The sequence below is a fragment of the Podarcis cretensis genome, assembly GCF_951804945.1.
Source record: "Podarcis cretensis genome assembly, chromosome: 5".
In the NCBI taxonomy this organism is placed as follows: Eukaryota; Metazoa; Chordata; class Lepidosauria; order Squamata; family Lacertidae; genus Podarcis; species Podarcis cretensis.
In genome coordinates, this window is record NC_137174.1 from 29995289 (window position 1) to 30017695 (window position 22407).

At 41.2% G+C, this 22407-nt stretch overlaps 1 protein-coding gene across 3 annotated transcripts; it reads left to right on the top strand.

Moving 5' to 3' along the window:
- The first annotated feature begins 4695 nt into the window (after positions 1-4695).
- SRGN (serglycin) lies at positions 4696-22141 on the top strand. Of its 3 annotated transcripts, none has more exons than XM_079976510.1 (5): positions 4696-4985; positions 6649-6786; positions 8038-8127; positions 19212-19359; positions 21829-22141. In XM_079976510.1, exons 2-5 carry the CDS (start codon positions 6711-6713, stop codon positions 22031-22033), a joined length of 519 nt encoding a protein of 172 aa, XP_079832636.1. In that variant the 5' UTR covers positions 4696-4985; positions 6649-6710; the 3' UTR covers positions 22034-22141. The 3 variants fall into 3 exon arrangements, with proteins under 3 accessions (XP_079832636.1, XP_079832635.1, XP_079832637.1); XM_079976509.1 differs by lacking the exon at positions 4696-4985 and adding an exon at positions 5235-5650; XM_079976511.1 differs by lacking the exons at positions 4696-4985; positions 6649-6786; positions 8038-8127 and adding an exon at positions 13590-13940.
- The last annotated feature ends 266 nt before the right edge of the window (positions 22142-22407 follow it).

A 22407-nucleotide genomic window follows, 5' to 3' on the forward strand; every position in this document is an offset into this window, starting at 1 on the left:
CATTCTCTTGCCGTCATTTTGTGTGTGTGCGTTGTGACCTGTTTGGCAGTAGAAACCTGTTCCAGTTTTTCTCCACAAGTTTCAGCCTGAGTCTTAAATACATTCCAGCAATTACCAAACCATAGGCCAGGACTCTTCTTAGTCCCATCCTACAACTGAAGTTCATATTCCCATCTGTAAGGACCAGAGTTGAACATTTAAAGACAAGAAAAGCAAAGATTCTCTGGCAGCTCACATCTATGTTCAATGGCATATTCTCTTATTAATAGTGGTTTTTGAAAGGGAGAGGTGAAAATTAAGAAATGCCCACCATCCTATTCTGACAGTGGCCAGTCAGTTATCTATGGGAAACTAGCATGTAAGACATTAATACAACAGCATTCTTCCGCTTGTGATCCCCAGAAACTGGTATTCAGAGGCATACTGCCTCCAGCAGTGAAGTTAGAATCTAAGCATCATGGCTAGCAGCCACTCCTCCATGAATTTGCCTATGCCTCTTATGTGAAGGAGTACTTTATTTTGTCTTTCCTGAATCTTCCAACATGGAGCTCCATTGGACGCCCATGAATTCTAGTGTTTTGAGAGAGGGAGAAAAATGTTTTCTTACCCACTTTCTCCAAACCATGCATACTTTTAAACACTTCTGTCATGTTCTCCCCCACCCACATACTTGCCATTTTCCAGACTAAAAAGCCCCAAATGTAATCTTTCCTCATTGGAGAATTGCTGCAATCCCTTGATCATTTCTGGTTCTTTCCTGAATATTTTCCAGCTCTACAATGTCTCTTTTGAAGTGTGACCAGAACTGGACATAATATTCCCAGTGTGGTCACACCATAGATTTGTCTAGCGGTGGTTGGTACCAATGGTACATTGGTAGTTACATTTTCAACCTCTTTCCTAATGCTGCCTTACATGGATTTTGCCATTTTCACTGCTGCTGCACATGGGAGTCAACATCTCCATCAAGCTGTCTTCTGCAACCCTAAGGTCTTGTTCCTGGTCAGTCAACAGCAGCTGAGACTCCCATTAGCTTATATATGAAGTTAGGGGTTGGTTGGTTGGTTGGTTTTTGTTTTTGCCCCAGTGTGCATCACTTACACTAAAATACACATGCTATTTTATTATCATTCACCCAGTTTGGAGAACTCCCTTTGGAGATCTTTTCTATCACTTTTTGTTTTAAACATCCAAAGCAATTTGGCCACCTCACTGCTCACCCTGACTTCTAGATAATTAAATAAAAAGCACAGGTTCCACCCAATACTAATCATTTAGGGACTCCACTTTCCCCATCCCCTGCATTAGGATAAAAGTCCCATTTATTCCTGCTCTCTGCTTCCTGTTTCTTAACCGGTCATTGATCCTCAAGAGGGCCTGTCCTCTTACTTCATGACTGTTAAGCTTACTCAGGAGTCTTTGGTGAGGTACTTCATCATCAGCTTTTTGACAATCTTTAAGTACACAATATCTGATGGATCAACTTGTGTCAATGTTTGTTGGCACTCAAGGAACAAGGTTTACTCTTGAAGAAGCCATGCTGGTTCTCCTTCGGTAAGACCTATTCTATACCCTTAGTAATTCTGCCTTTACAGTGCTTTCCTTTAGCCTCCCAACACAGATGCTAAGGTAAGTTGCCTGTAACTTCCTGGATCCCATCTGGGTTCCTGGTTAGGAGCTGAATCCTGGCTTGTTCAGCTATTTGCACAAGAGGAGCAAAGCAGCTGCAAAGGGGCTCCATTCACCTGCATGCAAGTCACCACAAGACAAGAATGAGCAACATGTTTGCTGCAGCTTGGGTTGGATGTTTTTGATTTCGCAGTTCTGCCAGTAACTCATTTTTTGTGTTACTAAATACAGTACCCTTAGGGAAATAGCGGAGGGGGGGAGCAAGGGCTGCCATCTTCAGTGTTCCTTGCATCTTGATGAGGGTGGGAGAGCTATGGGTAGATTTGAAGATCACATTACATTTCCATTCATCTTTCCCTCTTGTACGCAGTACATTAACCATTTAAAAAAATAACTATTCAAGAGAAACACCATAGCAGCAGGATGCTAAAACTGTAAGTTAATTGCAAGCTCACTGTGGGTAAATATTGGTTGTAACAAGGCAGTGAGGTATAATTGGGAAAACTATATATTTGATTTAGCTTGCCTACAAACCCCCTCTCCCCTCTGTGCTCCTGCTGATGCTGCTACAATCTCTGACTGGTGGACTGTGGAATTCTTCAATGATAGGTCAAGTACCATAAGCAGTTACTCTGGAATTAGAAGGGTCTGTTATTTGGTTGGTGCAGTCTGGAATACTTTTTCATGAACTAGGCAAATTTATGTTTTGCCATTTTTAGCTCTTATCAGGAAAGGGGGAAGAGTTGCCAGGCAGCACCCACAGAGCAACCGTTGCTGAGAGCTTACGCCGCCTCCTCTTGCCCTAGTGAGAGACTGATCACATCACAAAGGCCAGCTGGGTTGCTGTGGGCAGCTGCTTAAGGGTCTGGCTATTTGGGACATTCTGTGGAACATCGAGAGAGGTTGCTCTTTGTTCTCTTCTGTTATACAATTGCAAATTGTTTTGAAAGCCACCGAGAGCCCTAAGCATAGGACAAGATATGTAATCGGCAGGGTGCTGCTTTTGTAGATGGTCTGAAGACTGCAGCTTGTTCAGAGTGCTGTGTTCAGGCTAGCGTCAGTGACTAACTGTTTGGAGTGTATTCCTTTATTGCTCAATCTTAGGAAGCTGCCTTATGCCTGGGCACATTATTTGTACATCTAGGCCACTATTGCTTGTTCTGAGTGGCAGCAGTTCAGCTGCACATAATCTAAATTGTCTTGGTCAATGTTGGCACACAAGAACATGGTTTAGTGAATGTAATTACCTCCTCTTCCAACCACAAATTATCCTGTATTAATATTTATTTAATATTTTTGGTGTGGGGAGGGGAAGAGAAGCTACTGTGCTCACTGAGGCCCCATCCCCAAGCAGCGGAGGTCTTATTCAATAACACCTCTGCTATTGAGGGCTAGAAACTATTATTACTACTGATTTTCAGAAAGCTGAATTCTGTACTTTTCCTATGTGCTTACAAAAGAACAGGATCACTTTGGCTGTAAAGAGAAGCTGGACTCAAGGCATAGCGGCCCCTCAGCCTGGTTTTTTTTTTTGTTGTTTTTTGCAACATTGTGTGGACTTCTGAAACCATAACTGCTATGTGAACATCCAGTGGGCTAACCTGTGTTGAAAAGTTATGGAGCAACTTTCCCAATTTCCTGTTGCACTGTAACAGTGTAATAGCGCAGATGCATGCATGTAATTTTCTTAGAAGCAAGTCTCACCTGTGGTCAATGGGACTTACTCTCTAGTGAGCATGTTTAGGTTTGGAGTCTAATAAGACCATTGTCAGTTGAGCTGACTGCCAAAGTTAGGCATGGATGGCTGTAACGCTCCATAGCTTCCCAGGCAAGCTGTTCCGTTGTAAACCTTTGTGAGTGGTTGATGTGTTTGTTTATGTAAAATCTATCAATGAAAATAACGGTTTTATGTCCTTGGTCTGTTTTTCGGAGAATATTAGCAACAACATCTGCACATCCCAACCGCACAATTTCCTCTCCCAACTGGTAGTGATGTCAGTAAATGTTAGGTTTTGGTATGGAAATGCAATGCTGATAATCAAGTTTAATCTATTCACCGTGACCGCTGGCATACACATAGTTTTGCTGCTCTGAAGGAAAGGCTTTGTTTAATCAGGGCACAAGCCAGCCAAAGGTTATTTACCAATTAGTTGTATCAATTTCAATGAGAGAGTTATGGGGAAGAGGCTTTCTCAGTGACAGAGCACAAGGTCCCAGGTGTTCATCCCTGGAATCTTTAGGTAGGACTATGAAAGTTTTTCATTTGAAACCATGGTGAGATACTGCCAGTCAGTGCAGAGAATACACTGGTCTAACTTGGTATGGCAGCCTTCAATCATTTCTAGTATGCACATTTTTAGTATGCACCATTGAAATATAAAAAAGGATGCTTAGCTTTGGGTGGATGGTGTTGTAGATCTAATTGTTTATCAGAAAATAAGGCAAGGTTTCCTGGAGCATACCTCATCACATATCACCAAAAAACACACACTGCAAGTTACATGAAAGTTACAGCAAGAGGGTGGGGTTGGGGAGAGATAAGCGTGTTTGTTGATTAATGATCCTCGCTCTCCTTAATTGCCCCATTCTCCTAAATATGACGCAGTAATTTATAGGATCATGGTGTCTCCCCAACACAGCAGGAGTCATTGCTAGGCTGGCACGTTCTGTGTACAATTGCTGATGAGTAAAACCTGTTGAAAACATGCATAAGAGTGGGCTGCAAGTAGTTAAATTTGGTAGGGCTTCATATTGCATGGCTTTGCAACATACCTGCTCAACGTCTGTTGTAGCCTCAACATGAAGCAATTGCTGTGAGAAACCAGTAACTTGCACAAAAAACTCTCTCTAAGCCACAAAGCGACAAGAAGCATAGCCTATAACTATGGCCTTGTTCTTGGAAACAGCAGATGAGGTGATAACAGTTATCATGCCAGAACTGCAAAAGGGGCTCACATGACTAAATGATACTGCATACAATAAAAATCGGGGTCAGGCCAAGATGTTTTGTGACCTGAGGCACAGGAGAAGCTGGCATCCTCCAACGGGCAGAGGTCGGCCAGATTGGCAGTTGACTCTTTCTTCAACACTGACAATGAGACGGCAACATCCACCACCGCAGCCTGGATTGGTACACACAATTCTGTCCTCGAACACTTGGGCAACGTTCCCCACCTCCAGCTGCTGCCACCAGAGGCACCTGCCTCACCCTGCCTAGCAGAAGGGCCCTGGAAGACATTATTCCTGCACACAGAAAACTTGATACTGAGGGGAGAGCTTGGCCTTCTCCCTATCACAACCAGCTTTTTCCATGCAGAATTGTGTTTGCAAGAAAGAGCATTCCTTCACATAGTCAGGTGGGCGGGCTGGGGGAAGAGCGAGTTCCTTGCACAATATGTGTTATGTTCACTATGCATAGGATTGCCAGCACTTTAAATGGGGGAAAAAGCTGGTAACATGATGGGAGAGTGCTACTCAGGATGTAAGGCCGAGAACAGGCCCAGTGCTGGAGTCTAATGCAAATTTCTTGTCACAGGACAGAGCTCGGTGTTTAGGGGTGGGTCTGAGGGGGCCAGAGTCTCCCCCCCACCTCACCCCCATCCTGTTTATTTTGTTATCCCGTTCATTTTTGCTATTAAAGACCACTGATGGATGCCATTTTGCCACCATGACTATATGCACACAGTGCCTTGGAAACAATGCAAAGTCCCTAGGCAGTCTGGGTAAATAAAATGAAGGCCACCCTGTAACAGTTGTTGAGAGAAGAAGCTCTGCCACTGCTGGAGAAAGATGATCCCTCCTGCCCGCAAATGGTCAATAATAAAAAGTCAGTGTGGTGTGGTGCCATGCAAAGTGTTAAAACTAGGATTCAGGAGACCCAGGTTCAAACTGGCTAAAAAGCTCATTGGGTGACTTGGGCCTGTCCCTGCCTCTCAGCCTGACCTACCTCACAGGGTTGTTGTGGGGGATAAAAAGGGGAGGGGAGAACAATGCATATCTCCTTGAGAAACATGGAAGAAAGGTGGAGTATAAATGTAATAATAAAAAGTAAAAGTATTGACTTTGCTAGAGGGGCATGGGGTTGTTGGTTTGTGTTGTTTTTCTTCTTGTTTTTCTTAAGTGTTTTGTGTTTTTATTTTGTATTTTTAAACTGTGCACTACCCTGAGATCTACAGATGAAAGGCGGTATAAAAATTTAATTATTAATAAATTTGATTAATAATAATAATAGACGTGTATGATTTTAAATGGTCCCATTGTTGACTACAGATTTTCATTCATTTTGGAATGAATACTGACTGCACCCCTAGGATTTTTGGTTGCGTGGGTAGAATCTAGTAGTAGAGAGCAGAGGAAAAAGTAGTCTGTTCACCTAAATACTTTTGTTTGAACCATTAGAAGGCTTTTCTTTTTTTAACTGCTGCTGCTGGTGAAATGTGAACTTTGTCTTTTCTTTTCTTGGCAGCTGGGCAGAAAACTGAAATGTTATGGCTTGGTAAATTGATTGATTGACCGATTGACTGCTGGGTAGTTAGTTAGGCTTCTATAATGTGAATAAATTCTTAGAGGAAAAAAATATATCTGTCAATATATTAATTCTGGAGGAAGCAGGTGGGAATATGTTGACAGCTTTTGGCATCTCCCACGACAGTTTAACAGTTATACAGTCAAGACATGCAACTGAGGTAGCCTGTGTCCTCTGTCAGAAAGACATCTGTTCTATGATGTTTCATAGATTGGAACTGTGTGGAACAGCTGTTTGCTGTTGATTTTACAAATGTTTCCTAATTCATCTTACTTGTGGTTTTTAAATTTGCAGCTTTTTGAACTTTCTGCTTAAAACAATGTTGAGCTCCCCCCACCCCCAGTCATAGAGGATCATATGCTGAATTTCTGTTTAATATCTATAAGATAAGAGGGTCACAGTATGTATAGGCAGAATGGATGAATTTGTCAATTTCATTTTGTCTCTGTTTTTCATTCTTGCAATTATAAATTCAGTTTTCCACATTTCCACAGCAGCTTAATTTCCCCCCCTCAGTAAGTGCAAAGGACCACTCTGCAACCAGTTTGCACAAAAGATGCTTAGGCAAGCAATCACAAGAATCTGGCATCATGTATATGGAACTTTTTCTCCAAAACCCAAGTGTAGTGCAGGTAATGTTTTCTACATTTTTATTCCTCTGTGAAATGAACACCTCGTTCTCTGACCACCCGCAAGACTCCAACACAACAAAAAGCGTGCGTGTCCACCCACTCACTCAATAATGAGCATTTGGTTCAAACCTTTTTTTGCTTGGGTTTGCTAGGGGTGATATTGTAAGGGGCCACCAATTTGTGTCTTTGCCTTGGGTCAGGCTTAGCAGGATTGTAATGGGACACAGGACACACTGTCTTGGAACTGCAGTAGTTGACCTGCTTTTGACTGCAGATCAATAGCACTGATTCTAGCAAGGGAAGGGTCTCAATCTGCTGTTCATCCCTGCTTGTTCTAAATAACTTCAGCCTTTCCTTCTATTATCTGACAGACATTTCTGTGCTACAAGAATCATTGATCCGGATAATTTTGATGAACTTAGTCCGGAAGCAGGGCAAGTGTTGGATTTTACAAATCTCAGATGCTACCCCGACATTATCTATGGCTTTATGAAATACATAATACCCTTTGGCAACTCTTTACCCCCACCGTGCATGCAGTGACTACAGAATGCCTTTGTGTTATATCTGGCATATTTAACCTTCTGTATATAAATCATGGCAAACAAAATAAACCAAATAATTTTGTAAGCAGGGACCTGGATATTATTTCATAGGCAGGGAAACATTTTGAATCCGCAAATGCTTATTTGCTTATTATCAGCTACTTGCGAAATAACCCCAAGTATGCAGCAATAAGCTACATGTGCCTGCTTGGATAGGCAGAGTCAAAAGTATTCGCAGGAAAGAAATCTCTCTCCCAATTTTAATGCCTTGGAAGAATGCAAAGCTCTTAATCTACTTTCCATGTGGCTTGAAAATAGTGTATGCATGTTGGTCCAAAGTGTAAGAAAAAGTTACAGAAGAAAGTAGTATATTGGGCTAACCTAAATGTTGTGTTTCTCCTAGTAGGATACTGTGTACTACTAGATGATAATGACGGTGGTAATTTAGGAAAGATGATGAATATCTGGTTAGTTCCAATGCAACTTTAAGAAAAACAAAACAGCCAGTAGAGGCATGTGCTCATAGTTTGTAGACAGTATAATTTGAATTTGATATGACTGTATTTAATAATAATAATAATAATAATAATAATAATAATAGATAAAGCCATTTGATTAGGTGTGCCTTCCCCCAATGGGGAATGCAGTTAGTATGTAAATGACTTTGTCACTGAATAGTTGTGATTTGGGCCTCATTCTGTTCCAGGGATTTCCAGCCTCACACCCACAGGTGCCATGGAGCCTCATGCAGATGTCCCATACACTGAAAGTTTCTTCTTCTTTTTCTTTAAAAAAGGTAAGCCTCTAGCCATCCTAGAAAGAAAGTCACCCTTCTAAACAATTTATGTGAAATACGCAAGTCTGCCTGCTCCTGTCAGTGTTTTTAGCCAATGCAGGAAGTCAACACTGTGACTGATGAGTTGATTGGACCCCAGGCAATAGGAACTCCTAGAGACCTAAAGAGCTGCTGTTTCCCCTTCCACTTTAATGTTCTTTTTCCTGATTCCACCTTATTTTCTATGCAGAAATTGAATACGTTAAGCCTTTTATTGGATGGCAATACAACTGAGTGAGACAATACAGACAACCAGTTTATACCAAGTGGTTGAATATATACATCATGGTAATAATGAGTTAAAATTGCAAATGACCAAGCCATGTTTTGTTCTACAGATGAAACAGGCCTTCTTTTCTTTTGGTCATCATAATTATGACTTAGATACATGCTATAATGTGATAGCTTAGTTGGTAGAGCATGAGACTCTTAATGTCAGGGTCATGGGTTCGAGTCCCATATTGGGCAAAATATGACCCTTGTGGTCCCTTCCGACTCTATGTGTGCTTATGTTTTGATCTCTAAAGAAAGGGTTAAAGACAGGGAGGCAATTTATCCTTATGAAAAGATTACTGCTGTAGGATTACTGCTGTAGTGCAAGATAAGTTGTGAGGGATTTATCAACATCTTTGAGAAGAAGACACCGCTTTGAGGGAAGTGTTAAAATTAGATTTTGTCTGAGTGGCTATTTTGAACACACCTCCACCAGGAGCCTACTGTAGTACACATTTACAACTCATTTTTAAACTCTCTTTCTCCAAACTTAGGGCTATCTCATACATGACAGTTATGACTATGGCTTAAATTAGTATTCAGGAAAAATGTGCAACTTACATTGGCAATCATGCACATTAAATCTCTCTCCCACATCCTGGCCTGCTTGAATGACTTTTGCATTTGACCAAAGCAAAGCACAAGACATCTGGAAGCCCTTTTTAGGGCCAAATGACAAGATACTACTTGAATGTTTAGGATTGAAGTCTTGTGCCATAAAAGCTTTGAAACTGATGCTGTAAAAGTTGCTCGTGTGTGTGGTGTGTGTGTGTGTGTGTGTGTGTGTAAGAGAGAGAGAGAGAATTTGGGGTAACAAAAGAATGAGTGGGAAAGCCCCCTGCCACTTCTCTGTTCCCACTCACCTCCTCCTGAGGTGGCTTTTCCTGTGAAGTAAGAGCTACTTATTACACAAGTTCATGCCTAACGTACAGTTTGACGCTTAGTGTTTCATGTGAAAATGACTGTAGATTGGTTGGCAACCTTCTCTAACCTTGCTATACCCTTTATTGAGAATAGGGCCGTCAATGGCTACTATCCATGATTGATGTTCTCCTTTCCCTGGCAGACAGTATATGGTTGCTGGGGGTCACAAGTGGGGAGAGTGCAGTTGTGCTCATGTCATGCTTCTGTTCTGTTCTGATGTACTTGCAGCTCTGCCTCCTTATGAACAGTCTCTCTAATGGCTTCTTAATCATTTTCTCTCTTATTTGCCTTTCCGTCAAGATTATGTTCATCTACTCTTTGTACATGGGCATACAACCCCATGCTGCACTTTTGCATCCTATCACTGAGAGCACCTACGTAAGTGTAATTCTTGATGCATTTCCTGGTGACATGAAATTTATTGAAGACATCGTCATAACTTTATCGCTGCCCTCAAACATGTCATTCTGGTTGTTGTTATCATCATCATCATCATCATCATCATCATTTTAAAAGCCTTGTTTTGTTTCCCTCATTTGACTGCTTATATCTATGTTGAGAATTAATGGCTAAATAGAAAAAGGGAGGCAAGTTTTTAAACAATGGGACTTAGGTTGTGTGCACACTATACATTTAAAGCATATTTCTCCTCTCAAAGCAATCTAGGCACTGTAGATGGGTGACTGAGGCGAGGAATGAAAGGCAAACAAAGCACAACCCAGTCTGTCAAACTCTGCTCACTATTGTGAATGACCGCCAGAAGCAGAGTAGCAATGAATATCCAGGAAAAAACAGGAAACTGTGGAAGCTAAAGTGCCGAATGTACAGAGACATCAAAATCAGATCTTTATGACCCATTCACAATATAAAGCCTCCATATGGAAGCACCTTAAGAGTAGGTAATAGTGGGATTCATAGTCATACACAGGATAAGGCAGCTTCCTATGTGGTAATGATTTTGTGCCATTCTCTCTGACCAACCGGGATGTCCACAACATGCCCACTCCATTTTGAACCCTGGCTTCCTCTATTCTCAGCATTGCTTCTCCATAAAAAAAAAAAAAGCATTGCTTCTCCATTTGTTGGTTCCTATCCAGCCAACGCTTTAAGATCTTCAGTACCTCACAGGGAAAGATTTCTGGCACCCACCTATTTGTACGTGGGATAGAATATATGAGATGGAATATGGAGGTAGCTGTGAATTTGTTTTGTGACCTCATACTGGCCCAGAATATCACTCACATTTCCATATGCTGTAATGGAACACAGAGGATTTCAACTCTTCCCATCTCCTTGGGAATGTTCCTGTCCTCAGAATCAATGTGAAAGACTGTCTTGTTCAGTATTGTCTACACTGGCAGACAGTGGCTCTCGAGGGTTTGAGGCAGCGGACATTGTTTGGATGGAGTGACCAGCTTATTATTGGTAGGAAAGTTCTGTGTGGATTTTATTTCTTCAGTCATTTCAAAAGCTTCCATGGAAAGTTTGATAGTGATATAGTTAAAACACTTTCTGTGACATAAAGGAAGTTCCAGTAGATTGTGTCCTAAGTGCTCAGCCACAAAGTGATTCCATCAAACTAGCTACCCACTTAGGCTGATTATCGTGTTGTAACACGAAAGAACACCATAAAAATAGGAAACAGCAGGCACTCTTAACTGCTGAATGTATGGCCTGCCATTTCCTTGAGGTGTATCTGCTTGGTATTAACGTCACTTGTTAGAGGTTTTGACCATGATGCATGTTCAAATGTTTAGGAATTCAGATAAATGTGAAATTGCTTGGTGTGCAAAAGCATACTAGAATCATAGAGTTGGAAGGGACCACAAGGGTCATGTAGTCCAATGCCCTACAATGTAAGAATCTTTCACCCAACACGGGGATTGAACCCATGACCCTGAGATTAAGAGTCTCATGTTCTGCCAACTGAGCTATCCAGCTATCCCTTCACTTTCCTTAGAGTTTAATCTCTTAATCTTTACTGGAAAAGTTTGAAAAGAAGGAGGGGAGGTGGGAAGGTATTGATCACAGAGAAAACTCTTGAAATAAATGGTTGCTCCCATTCACATGTTCCTTGTGGCTTGCCAAAGAGTTGCTACGGTTTCTAATAATGGCTCGGGCTGGCTTTAACCCCCACCCTACAAAAAGAATGTTCCAGTTCATCTTATCAGCTATCCGGCAAGAAGTTTGTGCAGATCATTTGATTTGCTGCAGAAAGAATGACTGAAATTACTATGTGCTTCTGATGCTCTCTAAAAGTTAAAAGTATCTGTGAGGGGACAAATAGCTTTATACACCACTTTGAGGGGTTTTTTCTACAATCAAGCAGCATATAAATTTTATGAAATAAATAAATGCAACCAAAGATGGGTATTGTCAGACTTAATGAACAGTTTCCTGCGCAATCATTGGGTTCCCCACCCCCGCAAGCAGTGTTAGTACTGTATTCTGTTTTCCCAGTGTTTCCTTACCTAATAATTTCCCCGTCTTATATGATCTTTTACACAATGTGAACACCACTTCTATAAATGTGCAATCTAGTGCATGTCTAATGCTCACATCTGTTTTAATTGCTTCCAGACAAAACTCCATTGGCAACCCCGATAGCCCCAGAAAATTGTGGGGTGGAATTGGGGACCGTATCCTGGTTTTCTGCTCTTTCCCACGGTTTTTGTTGGTAAATAATGGGGAAACAAAACATATGTACATGTGCTTAAAGGGCGGGGAGTGGTGTATGATGATGTCACACCATGTCCACCAGTGTGAATGAAATTTAGTGTCTTATATAATTTAGTGACATGGTCAGATATCCATCAAAAAGCCACAGTTTCATAATGTGACAGGAACATTTGAAAGTGGGACAGATGAGCTGGCATTACAACTGTGCTAGCTCCCACCCTCAGACACAGTACTTGGACTCTCAGCTCAGGGAAACCAGAGAGCTTTATTCAATAAATCAGTATATGATATCAGCATTAGTTCAAAGTGCAGGACACATGATTCACAAGTCTATAAGCTTCTAAGATTCATGGCTAGGCAGCAGCTAAGATATTATCTCAACATTTGACATGTTCCTCCTGCTCAACTTTTGAAGTGGGGCAGGACGAGTAATTTGCATGGTTCTTGTCCCAGGCAAAAAAGACTACACTTGCAAGCATGCACTCCTGTGGGTGTGCTGGGTCTGTTCACACCAACACAATCATTGGCACATCTTTGACAATGGGGCCTGAGTTGGTTTCTCCAACTCAACTTCTGCCTCTGATTCAGCTGGCCCTATTCATTGGCCAGCAGCCTCCTTGGTTACCATGGGAACTTCACTCTCAAGGGTTGGGTAAGATTGACTTAGACAGTTTCCACTGCCCATCTCTGATGTCCAGTAACAAAGGGGTCAATCAATCAACTCACTGCTTGGCCTCTCCCCATCTCTGAACTCTGTATCCTTCTCCTTCTCTGCTACATCCTGCCCCAGTTAATGCCACAGTACCCATGACACTAACCTGGAAAACTAAAGTAATAAGATCCGTATGGTGCCAATATGGCCTGAGCTGCTTCTTGGAACTTTGGTTAGGTGTGTCTGCCCCATGGACAGTGCAGTAAATAGTGCAATACTATATATTTCTGTTCAGAAGCAGGCTCTATTGACTTTAATGGGACTTACTCTCGGGTAAGTGTTTATTGGATTGCAGATTAAATTACTGAAAAGATATACTCTCCCCTGTGAAGGAAACCAACCCTAGGAAGTTTTAGTAAGAAATAACTACTGCTCAGAAAAGAGAGAGAAGGATTTTAAAATATTTCTTTCTTTCTTTAAACCACCCATCATCTGAAACTCTTGTAGTCGCTTACAATATTTAAAACAAGCAACAGGATACTAATATTTAGTATTATTTATTATAGCTATATTATACTATAGTTATGGTATATAGACATTTAAAACATTATTGCTATTTGGTATTATTTATATATAATACTATAATTATGATATACTGTATGGCCATTATAAAACTGGTTGGTATAAAACTGGTTGGTAGATGCCCTTATCATTATAAAACTGCACCCTTAACTACTCTATATTGTATTGACTTGCTGTGTGCATAGATTCTGAAAATTATTTTTTTAAGGCTGCAATCCTTAATGCTAAAGACCCCCTGTAAGTTTTCTTAGAATGAAGCCTGCAATCCAGTGACTTTGGAGTAACTCCCGCTGAATTTGGTGGGACTTTACTTCTGGGTAGCCATGCACTGGATTGCGCTGTAACCTGTCAGTCTAGTTTGGGCAACTTCCTTCTTGTGCTGAGTGGTTTGAGAGCTGTAGAATTAGGGCTCCAGGTTTTGATGTTAGATGCGTCACTTTTCTGTGCTCAGGAAGTTGTGACGCAAGTCATGGGTTGGGTTTGAGGTTTTGGAAACCTTTTGTAAAGGCAAATCACTCTCCTTGCCCTTTTGCATTTGCAAAGTAGCAGTGACAGTTGGAGGATAACGGAGGCATGCAGGCCAAAATGCAGATGCTTGTCAGACATAACGGGAGGATTTTCGTGGCGCTTTGTGTAATCCTCTTTATGGGATGCACAGTACAAGGTAAAACCGCAAGTGGCTGTTTTCTCTTTTTTCTTTTTCTGTAATCTTCTTGTTGTGCTACGCAGCCTGATATAGGAAAAACAAGGCTAGTTAGTTGTGCAATCCTACACTTGTCTACTTGGAAACAAGTCCTACTGAATTCAATGGGACTTAACTCCCAAGTAACTGTGCAGAGGATTGCTGTCTAAAACAGAGCTGCTCCATGTCTTTCTCATGTGGATTTTAAGATTAGCATTATATACAACACCAGTCATGTGTTACTCCAACCCCACATATGAATGTGGAGGTAGCCATGCTACAGCAGAGCAATTTATTTGCATGGGTGGCTACACTGATGTGTTGCTTTTATTCTTTTGAAAAAGGAGAGGTGTCTGCTCCTGCTCCACAAACACAGGAGTACACTGCCTCTAAAGACTTAAATTAGAAAGGGCAGGGGGAAGGAAAATAAAAGTGACCTAAAGAAGGCTGACTGAGTTACTGGGCATTGCTTAAAAAAAAGGAAAAGGTTGTCTTCTTAATGCTCAATACTCCTTGTTTTGTTTTCAGTAGGCATGATGTGCTCTCCTATGCGTGAGTAGTGCAGTTGGGGAGCACGTGTATATGGGGAGCGGGGGGGGGGGGGAATATGGTCACTGAATGACATTGGTATGGTCTGTGGGGGGAAGTGTGTCACTTATTTCCAGTGATATCACAGACGCTAAAAAGTTCAACTATCCTCTACCCAGCACCTTACAATTGCAACGGCTATATGAGCTGTGTGCCTATGTGCACAAGTCAGTGAAGGGAATTCCATTTTTCACAACAATATATTATGGTTTGAGCACCTGGAAAATGCATTTGGCGTACTAGCTGGGAAAGCTGCTGTACTTGCACTTTTGTTATGCAGCAGCTAGTCATTAGGAACGTAGAACCTATTATAATTCGGCTATAAAGTACGGTAATCATAAGAAATACTTTCAACATCAACAAGTTCCAGTCTCTGTAAAGGTAGCAGAATAAGACACATATATTTGGAAATAAGTTTCATAAGTAAAGCTTAATAGTTTCCACCCTTACTTTAAAATGCTATTATAATTTTCAAATGATTGATGGTACAGTGGTACCTTGGTAGTTCAACGCCTTAGTTGTCGAACAAATCAGCTCCCGAATGTTGCAAACCCGGAAGAGGGGGTTCCGATTTGAGAACGTTTTTTGGAAGCCAAATGTCTGATGCTGCTTACGCGGCTTGCCTTTGTTTTTGAACTGTTTCTGGAGTTGAACGGAATAAATTTGAGAACCAAGGTACAACTGTAATTTAAAGCAACGTTTCCCAGGCTGTGGGTTGTGAGGCCTGTGCAAGTGGGCTTTAGAATCCTAAACGAGTATGATGAATGCCACTTACAACTTGTAACCAATCATGGGAAAGCCTCAAGTCTTACATTTGAACACTTGGGAAATGTTCTCTGTCGGTTGGCAATAGATGTGGTGACGGTTCACCACAAAGTGGTCATACAAGGAGTTGTTTTGAGTGACTATTACAGTTCCCCTCTGATGTGCAGGAAGATTCCCCCAATTAGGTGATATTGCAGTTAAAATACATGAAACTGACAGCTGCCAAATACCTAAGACCCAAAATTCATGTGACAGTAAATGGATGAGTCACCATACCAAGTACGTTTGGACTTAAGGGTTTGAAATTTGCTGTATTTGGTAAGTTATAGAAAATAATAATTAAAAATGATATCTTATTATTACTTTATAAATCAAATATTACCTTAGGTGTGTTTCACCTATGTTCTCTATATTATAATAACCAAATATGCACCAGGGAACCCAATTCTATGCAGGTCTATTCAGTAAAAAAGTCCCTCTGAGTTTAATGGGGCTTACTCTCAACCCTAAAGCTGCAACCATAAAGGGACTTAACCCAAGCAAACTTATTAAGGATTAAACTGTCAGTTCCACATACCGGTACTCATTTTTTAAGTCCTCTGAGCTGTTTCTAGTAACCTATTGTTATAGACAAAACAAAATAAAAAATTCCTTCCAGTAGCACCTTAAAGACCAACTAAGTTAGTTCTTGGTATGAGCTTTCGTGTGCATGCACACTTCTTCAGATACACACAAAAGCTCATACCAAGAACTAACTTAGTTGGTCTTTAAGGTGCTACTGGAAGGAATTTTTATTTTGTTTTGACTATGGCAGACCAACACGGCTACCTATCTGTAACTATTGTTATAGAGTTAGGGTAGAAGCCAACCCTGTGTTTGGTCCATCAGCACAAGGATTTCTGCTTGTGTAGTGGAATGTTCTCCCTTCTGATCCCCCATGTACCCCCTAAAATCTGTTTGAGGGGTCCCAATAACCACCTGCACCAGATTTGGGGGGCACCATTGGGAGGAACGAGAGAAGGGGAAATTCTATTGTAGAAATGGAAAGTTTGCACTGACAGGATGCGTTAGTATACTACCCTCGGCTGGAAAATGTAGACACTGTTTTTCTCTCAGCCAATTTCTAGGCGCCTTGTTGATTTTGTTTGATTGGTGTGTGGTATGAAAGAAAAAAACAAGCTGTTTGAAAAGGCATTCAGCTTCCTCTGTTAGGGCTTTAGGTTGTCTTGTGGTACAAGAGGAAATTTGTGTAAGTGTGAAGAAATTGAGGGCTCTGTACCTCAGGAGTTACCACACAGGATACATGAACAGCTAAAAAGAAATGCAATTCACAGTCCAATGATCTGGACGTATATATCCTCCCCCACACCATACATTTAAAGCACATGGCCTCCCCCAAAGATCCCTGGGAACTGTAGTTCTCAGGGTGCTGGGAATTGTAGCTCAGTGGGGGGGGGGTAAACTCTAGTTTCCAGGATTCTTTGGGAGAAGCCATGTGCCTTAAGCGTATAATGTAGATGTATAGCAAACTCATTCTATGAGTGATGGTGCTTATGTAGCCAACGGGGCACCATCCACACACAAGAGGGGAGGTATCAGCACTTAGGGGCAGAAATAATAAAAAAACCAAAATCTTCAGATTAAAAATCCCTAAGGGTGGATCCCTCACAAATGATTGACTGATGACTGAGCATGCTGTGTAGGCACAGAACACCGGCTGACTAGCTGACTTTTGGCAGGGAGAGGAAATGGAAATGGTGCAGAATGGAATAGAGTATTGCAAAGTACCATGTTCTGGAAGATGTCCTGAACAATGAGCACTTTACACTGCATCATTATGCTGTGAGACCTCTCATTTTCAAGTTTCCTTGGGATAATAACATAGTGCCACATGTCGAACTGTGGCTCATCTTTTGGCGTTTCACAGTAAGCATATATGGCAATATGTCCTCTTTGTATTCAAACCATTAAGCTCTCCATAGAAATGGCTAAATCTGTCAAATTCAGTTTATTCTCTGTTTCTCATTTACCTCATCATGAATTCAATTCTCCACATTTCCACATCCGTTTGTGGGAGAAATTGTCCTACTGAAAATTCACCAGCATTTTAGTGTGAATTTCTCCTAATTGACACCATTGTGCATGCAATTTTGCGTAATATACACCTTTTTGAAAAGCATTTCTCTCTATATATTGTTGTATGATAATTTCATCAATATATACTTTTTAATGCACACTTTACATGACTAAATGACTAAACAACAACAAACCCCAGTCCAATACAGTATATGTCTTTTTTCTTTTCAACACATTGCTTGATTGGAGAATCAATTCAGGAAAGTGTGATCTTTGAAGGATGCCTGTGTTTTCAGTTCATGTATTGTTTCGGAAAGGTTGAATTAGGTAGATTTGCCTTTAATGTTAATTTCTTCCACATTGCTAGCTCTGGCATCCAAAGAACTGATTTGGTTTACATAAGGGCACTAGCCCAGCGGATGTTTTGATTCTCTTTGAGTGGCAGGCAGCATGCCATACACACAAGCCGCTTTTGTAACACTCCTAGATTTAAAAACTGGCTGCTGTTTGAGCAAAAGAAGTGCAGAATCCCGCTTGGGCTGATGAAAAACAGTTTTCACGATTTTTTTATCTCCTTGTTAAACTGCTGCCTATGGCACTTTTTAAAAAATAGCTCAAATAAAATGCTGTTTGAAACTACTATACACAGGCTAAAGATAGCAATCCAAAAGTGTCAACAGGAAACAACTTTCAATAGCTACCCCCCCCAAAAAAAATTCCTTAATAAAACCAGTCTGTGCTTTTCAGAAGGCTAGGAAAATAACTTAGGCAAATTTTAAAGCAAGTATAACAGGAAAGACACTGCCATAACTTTAACTAAAGTTAAAAAGCAACAAAGGATGGACATAACTATAAAGCTTGCTATGTGATTAGTTAATACTATTAAAGAACAGGATGAAAGTTTAATTCCGCAAATTGAAATGCTTATTTCTGCTACTTTGATCTTTGGGTTGGGGGGAGGCCTGCACTGGAATGTGGTTAAGCTAAAACGGAAGGAGTTAAAGTCAGAAAGTATCTAGGAAACATCTGCAGTAACTATTTATCACAAGTGGTAAACAGGCCTTTATGAGGATTTAATCTATTCTTATTGCCTTTATCCAAACCACTTTCCTATCCTTTGTACTGTATTAATATACCTGTTGTTTCTGAACAGCGAAAACCCAGAAGTAAATGCTTCGGTTTTCAAATGTTTTTCGGAAGCCGAATGTCCGAAGCGGCTTCTGCTTGAGTCCAGGAGGCTCTTGCAGCTAATCGGACGCCATGCCTCAGTTGTTGAACATTTTGGAAGCCGAATGGGCTTCCGGAATGGATTATGTTCAACAACCGAGGTTTGACTGTATTCTGTATTCAGGCCCAGCTTACTAAGATTATTTTCAAACTGGTAAGTATGAGATTGTACCTGCCAATTCGAATATACTGAGGAAGAGGCTATGGAATTTTAAGGCTGATCTCTCTGTGTCTTCCATCAGCCACCAACTCTGCTTTGGTTACTCCCTGACTCGGAGCCTCCATATTTTTAAATGTTACTGTGCACATATGTTCAGTGGTGCCCATTTTAATATTAAGCTACTGATGGTTTTCCCATGAAGTGATATTTGTGAGAAGCTACTCATCCAGAGTAGGTTGCTAACCTTCAGACCTTGGCAAAAGACAACCCTGTTTGGAACTTGAATATTGAATTTTCTGTTCTGTTTTCCATAAAGTACAGTGATTGCATTAAATGTGAGGCGTCTGTATTAGTATTTAATGCAGGGTTATCTGTTGATATTTAATTGTTAAGGGTTATGAATACACCTGATTCTAACAAATGTACATTTTCACCAGGGGCTCCTGTTCAGTCCGGCCACTATGCGTGGGTCAGGTGCAGACCTGGTGCCAGTTCTGCAAATTGCATTGAAGAGCGAGGGCTAAGCTTTGTGATTCCTGATGGAAGTGCTAACATGATTCTCCCTCCCATGGCTGATCCAATGCTGTAAGGAAAAAAAAAACTTTTGTCTTTAGTACTTATTATGAGTTTTCACTAAGCAATGTTTACTAAGCAGTGTTTACAGGATGATGGTGCAAAACGCAATAGATTTTAGGCAGCTGTACTGATGCCATGAAATATTTTTCATTTAACCACTATACATCTGCATCCCCATTACTTGGATTCAAAAAAACCACAGGCAAATAGAATTGCTGCTCCTTTTCCCCCAGCAGGGTTCCTGTGCATTTTACAGCAGCCTGACAGATTACCCTCTGCTTCTTTTCCAAGCTCCTTTCACAGAGGTGTGTGTGGAGTGGGGACCTATTCTTTGCTAATGAAGCTCTGCAAAACACCATCTATTTTATTTCTTTATATCCTGCCTTTCTCCCATTATAGGAGCAAAGGTGACTCACAACATGAACAAAAACAGATACAGCTAAAAATATACAATCAATATACATATTTTAAGAAAATAAATAAAAAACAATTAGCCATATTAAGCACAGCACTGAAAATACTACAGTGGTGCCTCGCAAGACGAAATTAATTCGTTCCGCGAGTTTTTTCATCTTGCGAAGCACGGACTTTGGAAAAGCTTCAAAAATACCAAAGTCTTCAAAAACCTCAAAAAAGGCTACCACACTGCGTGCTATGAGTTGCTTCTCGAAGTGAATGCACGGTTTTAAGAAAAAGGAAACAAACTTGCAAGACAAAGGAAACAAACTTGCAAGACGTTTTCGTCTTGCAAAGCAAGCCCATAGGGAAATCCGTCTTGCGAAGCAACTCAAAAAACGAGTTTTGGGAGTTTTTCGTTTTACGAGGCATTCGTCTTGCGAGGTACCACTGTATAGCTATTTTAAAGCAAACACAAACACAAAAAGAATATTCAACACCCACCCTGCCTAGCCAAAGGTTTGTCTGAACATAAAACCCTTTGCCTACCAGTGAAAGGAAAGCAGAGAGGGTGCCAACTTAGCCACCCGTGAAAGAGAGTTCCACAATCTGGAAGCAGCCACTGAGAAGGCCCTCTCTTGTTTTCACCAAACGTGCCTGGGAAGGGACTAAGAGAAAGTCTTTCTCAAGATCTCAAAGCCTGGGAAGGCTCATATAAGGAGATACATCATATCTACTAGGGATGGGCAGGCATTAGACTTGTAGGATCTGCTTAATCTGCTTAATTTTAGAAGCCTGAGGTCAACTAAATAGAGGTGCAGCACAGTGTCTTGGATGTTATATGCAAGGAATAAAGGTTGCCTCTGGGTACATGCTCAGCCTAGGGCAAAAAACCCTAGTTTACTCCAGCTTTGTTCCAAAAGCCCAACTTAGAGTATGGAGGGGGGAGGTTGCTTTTAGTTGTTGCTATGTTTGGACTACTGGAAGTCAAACCCTAGCGGATATACTGCAAACCAGCCAGCAATCTTTCAGTAGATCCCGATCTACATTCTGCTCATACTTTATCTACGCATTGGTGGGGCTGTAAAGACCCCTGACCATTAGGTCTAGTCATGGCCGACTCTGGGGTTGCGGCGCTCATCTCGCTTTATTGGCCGAGGGAGCAGGCATACAGCTTCCGGGTCATGTGGCCAGCATGACTAAGCCGCTTCTGGCGAACCAGAACAGCGCACGGAAACACCGTTTACCTTCCCGCCGGAGCGGTACCTATTTATCTACGTGCACTTTGACGTGCTTTTGAACTGCTAGGTTGGCAGGAGCAGGGACCGAGCAATGGGAGCTCACCCCGTCGCGGGGATTCGAACCGCCAACCTTCTGATCATAAAGCCCTAGGCTCTGTGGTTTAACCCACAGCACCACCCGCGTCCCTTGGTGGGGCTGTATATGTAAACAATGAAGCAACCATGCCTCTCATTTATTACAGCAACCCTGTCAAGTTGCTTGGGCTCTGCCCTTAAGATTTTAGCTCAAATCCTCCAAAGTCTATGTTTCATCAATTCCATTTTCACATTTACTCCACCTTTCTATCAGAATCGACAACACCTGGAGTCCACCTCTCAGTTTCTTGGAAGAATACGACTCTCATCAGACTCTCCCTGATGTCTGGCTGTAAAAGGGCACTCTTCCCTAGCTACACAGCATATATTTCTGATGTAAATGGTCCAATCTCAGGGTTGGCCCACCCATGAGGCTAGGCCAAATGACTGCCTCAGATGGCAGGATGCGCTGGGGCAACAGATCCAGATGTAGATCTTTATTCTCCCCTTGTTGCCGATGTAGATCTTCACTCACCACTTCTTTCCTACTGGGGAGGGAGCACATCATTTTGTGCTTTGCCTCAGGTGTCCTGTCCTATCCTTCATTTCAACATCATTAAATTGGTTCAGTTCATTCCCAAGCTTAGTTCGGAGAATGAGGATTTCAAAGTTATATCCAAGGTTTAGAATAACTTCTTCTTCTTCTTCTTCTTCTTCTTCTTCTTCTTCTTCTTCTTCTTCTTCTTCTTATTTGGCTATCTTTCAGAATGAAGAAATTTCAAGACCACCCTGAACACTTTCTACTTTCTGGAGATGAGTATGGATCAGGAAATGAAATTGAAGAAGAATATGGGTCAGGCATCGAATTTGACACAGATGATGCCACTATTTCTGACCAGATCACACCTGATCCAAATCTGAAGTTTAAACTAAAAGATGAAGCTTTGTTTTTCCAAGATAACAGACTGTAATCTGTTATGGCAATTGCAATCTAATTTCTTGCATGCTTTTGTGTTTTATGATTAAGTGAAATGACACCCAGTCAAAAGTGTTATAAAAACTATCAAACAAACTATAAATGCCTTAATTTTTTAGTGCTTCTCTTTGGTATAAAATGTGCTGAATGCAAGCGCTCTCTTTTTTAAAGATGTAAACTCGCCTTCCAAAATTTGGAATTTCTTTTTAGTTGTCGTAAAATAGAATCTGAACATATCAACCATTTGTTCAAATAGCACTTGAGTTAGGGGGAAATACAATTTTTAAAAAGCAGCAACTTTGGTCACATCCACAACATATGTTTAAAGCACGTGACTATTCCCCAAAGATTATTGGGACCTATAGTTTT

Bases quoted from the DNA above. Each gene is read 5' to 3' on its own strand.
- SRGN (XM_079976510.1), top strand. From the start codon at position 6,711: ATGCTTAGGCAAGCAATCACAAGAATCTGGCATCATGTATATGGAACT. The intron at 6,787-8,037 runs GTAATGTTTTCT...ATTCTGTTCCAG, and splicing joins AAAACCCAAGTGTAGTGCAG to GGATTTCCAGCCTCACACCC. The intron at 19,360-21,828 runs GTAAGGAAAAAA...GCTATCTTTCAG, and splicing joins CCCATGGCTGATCCAATGCT to AATGAAGAAATTTCAAGACC.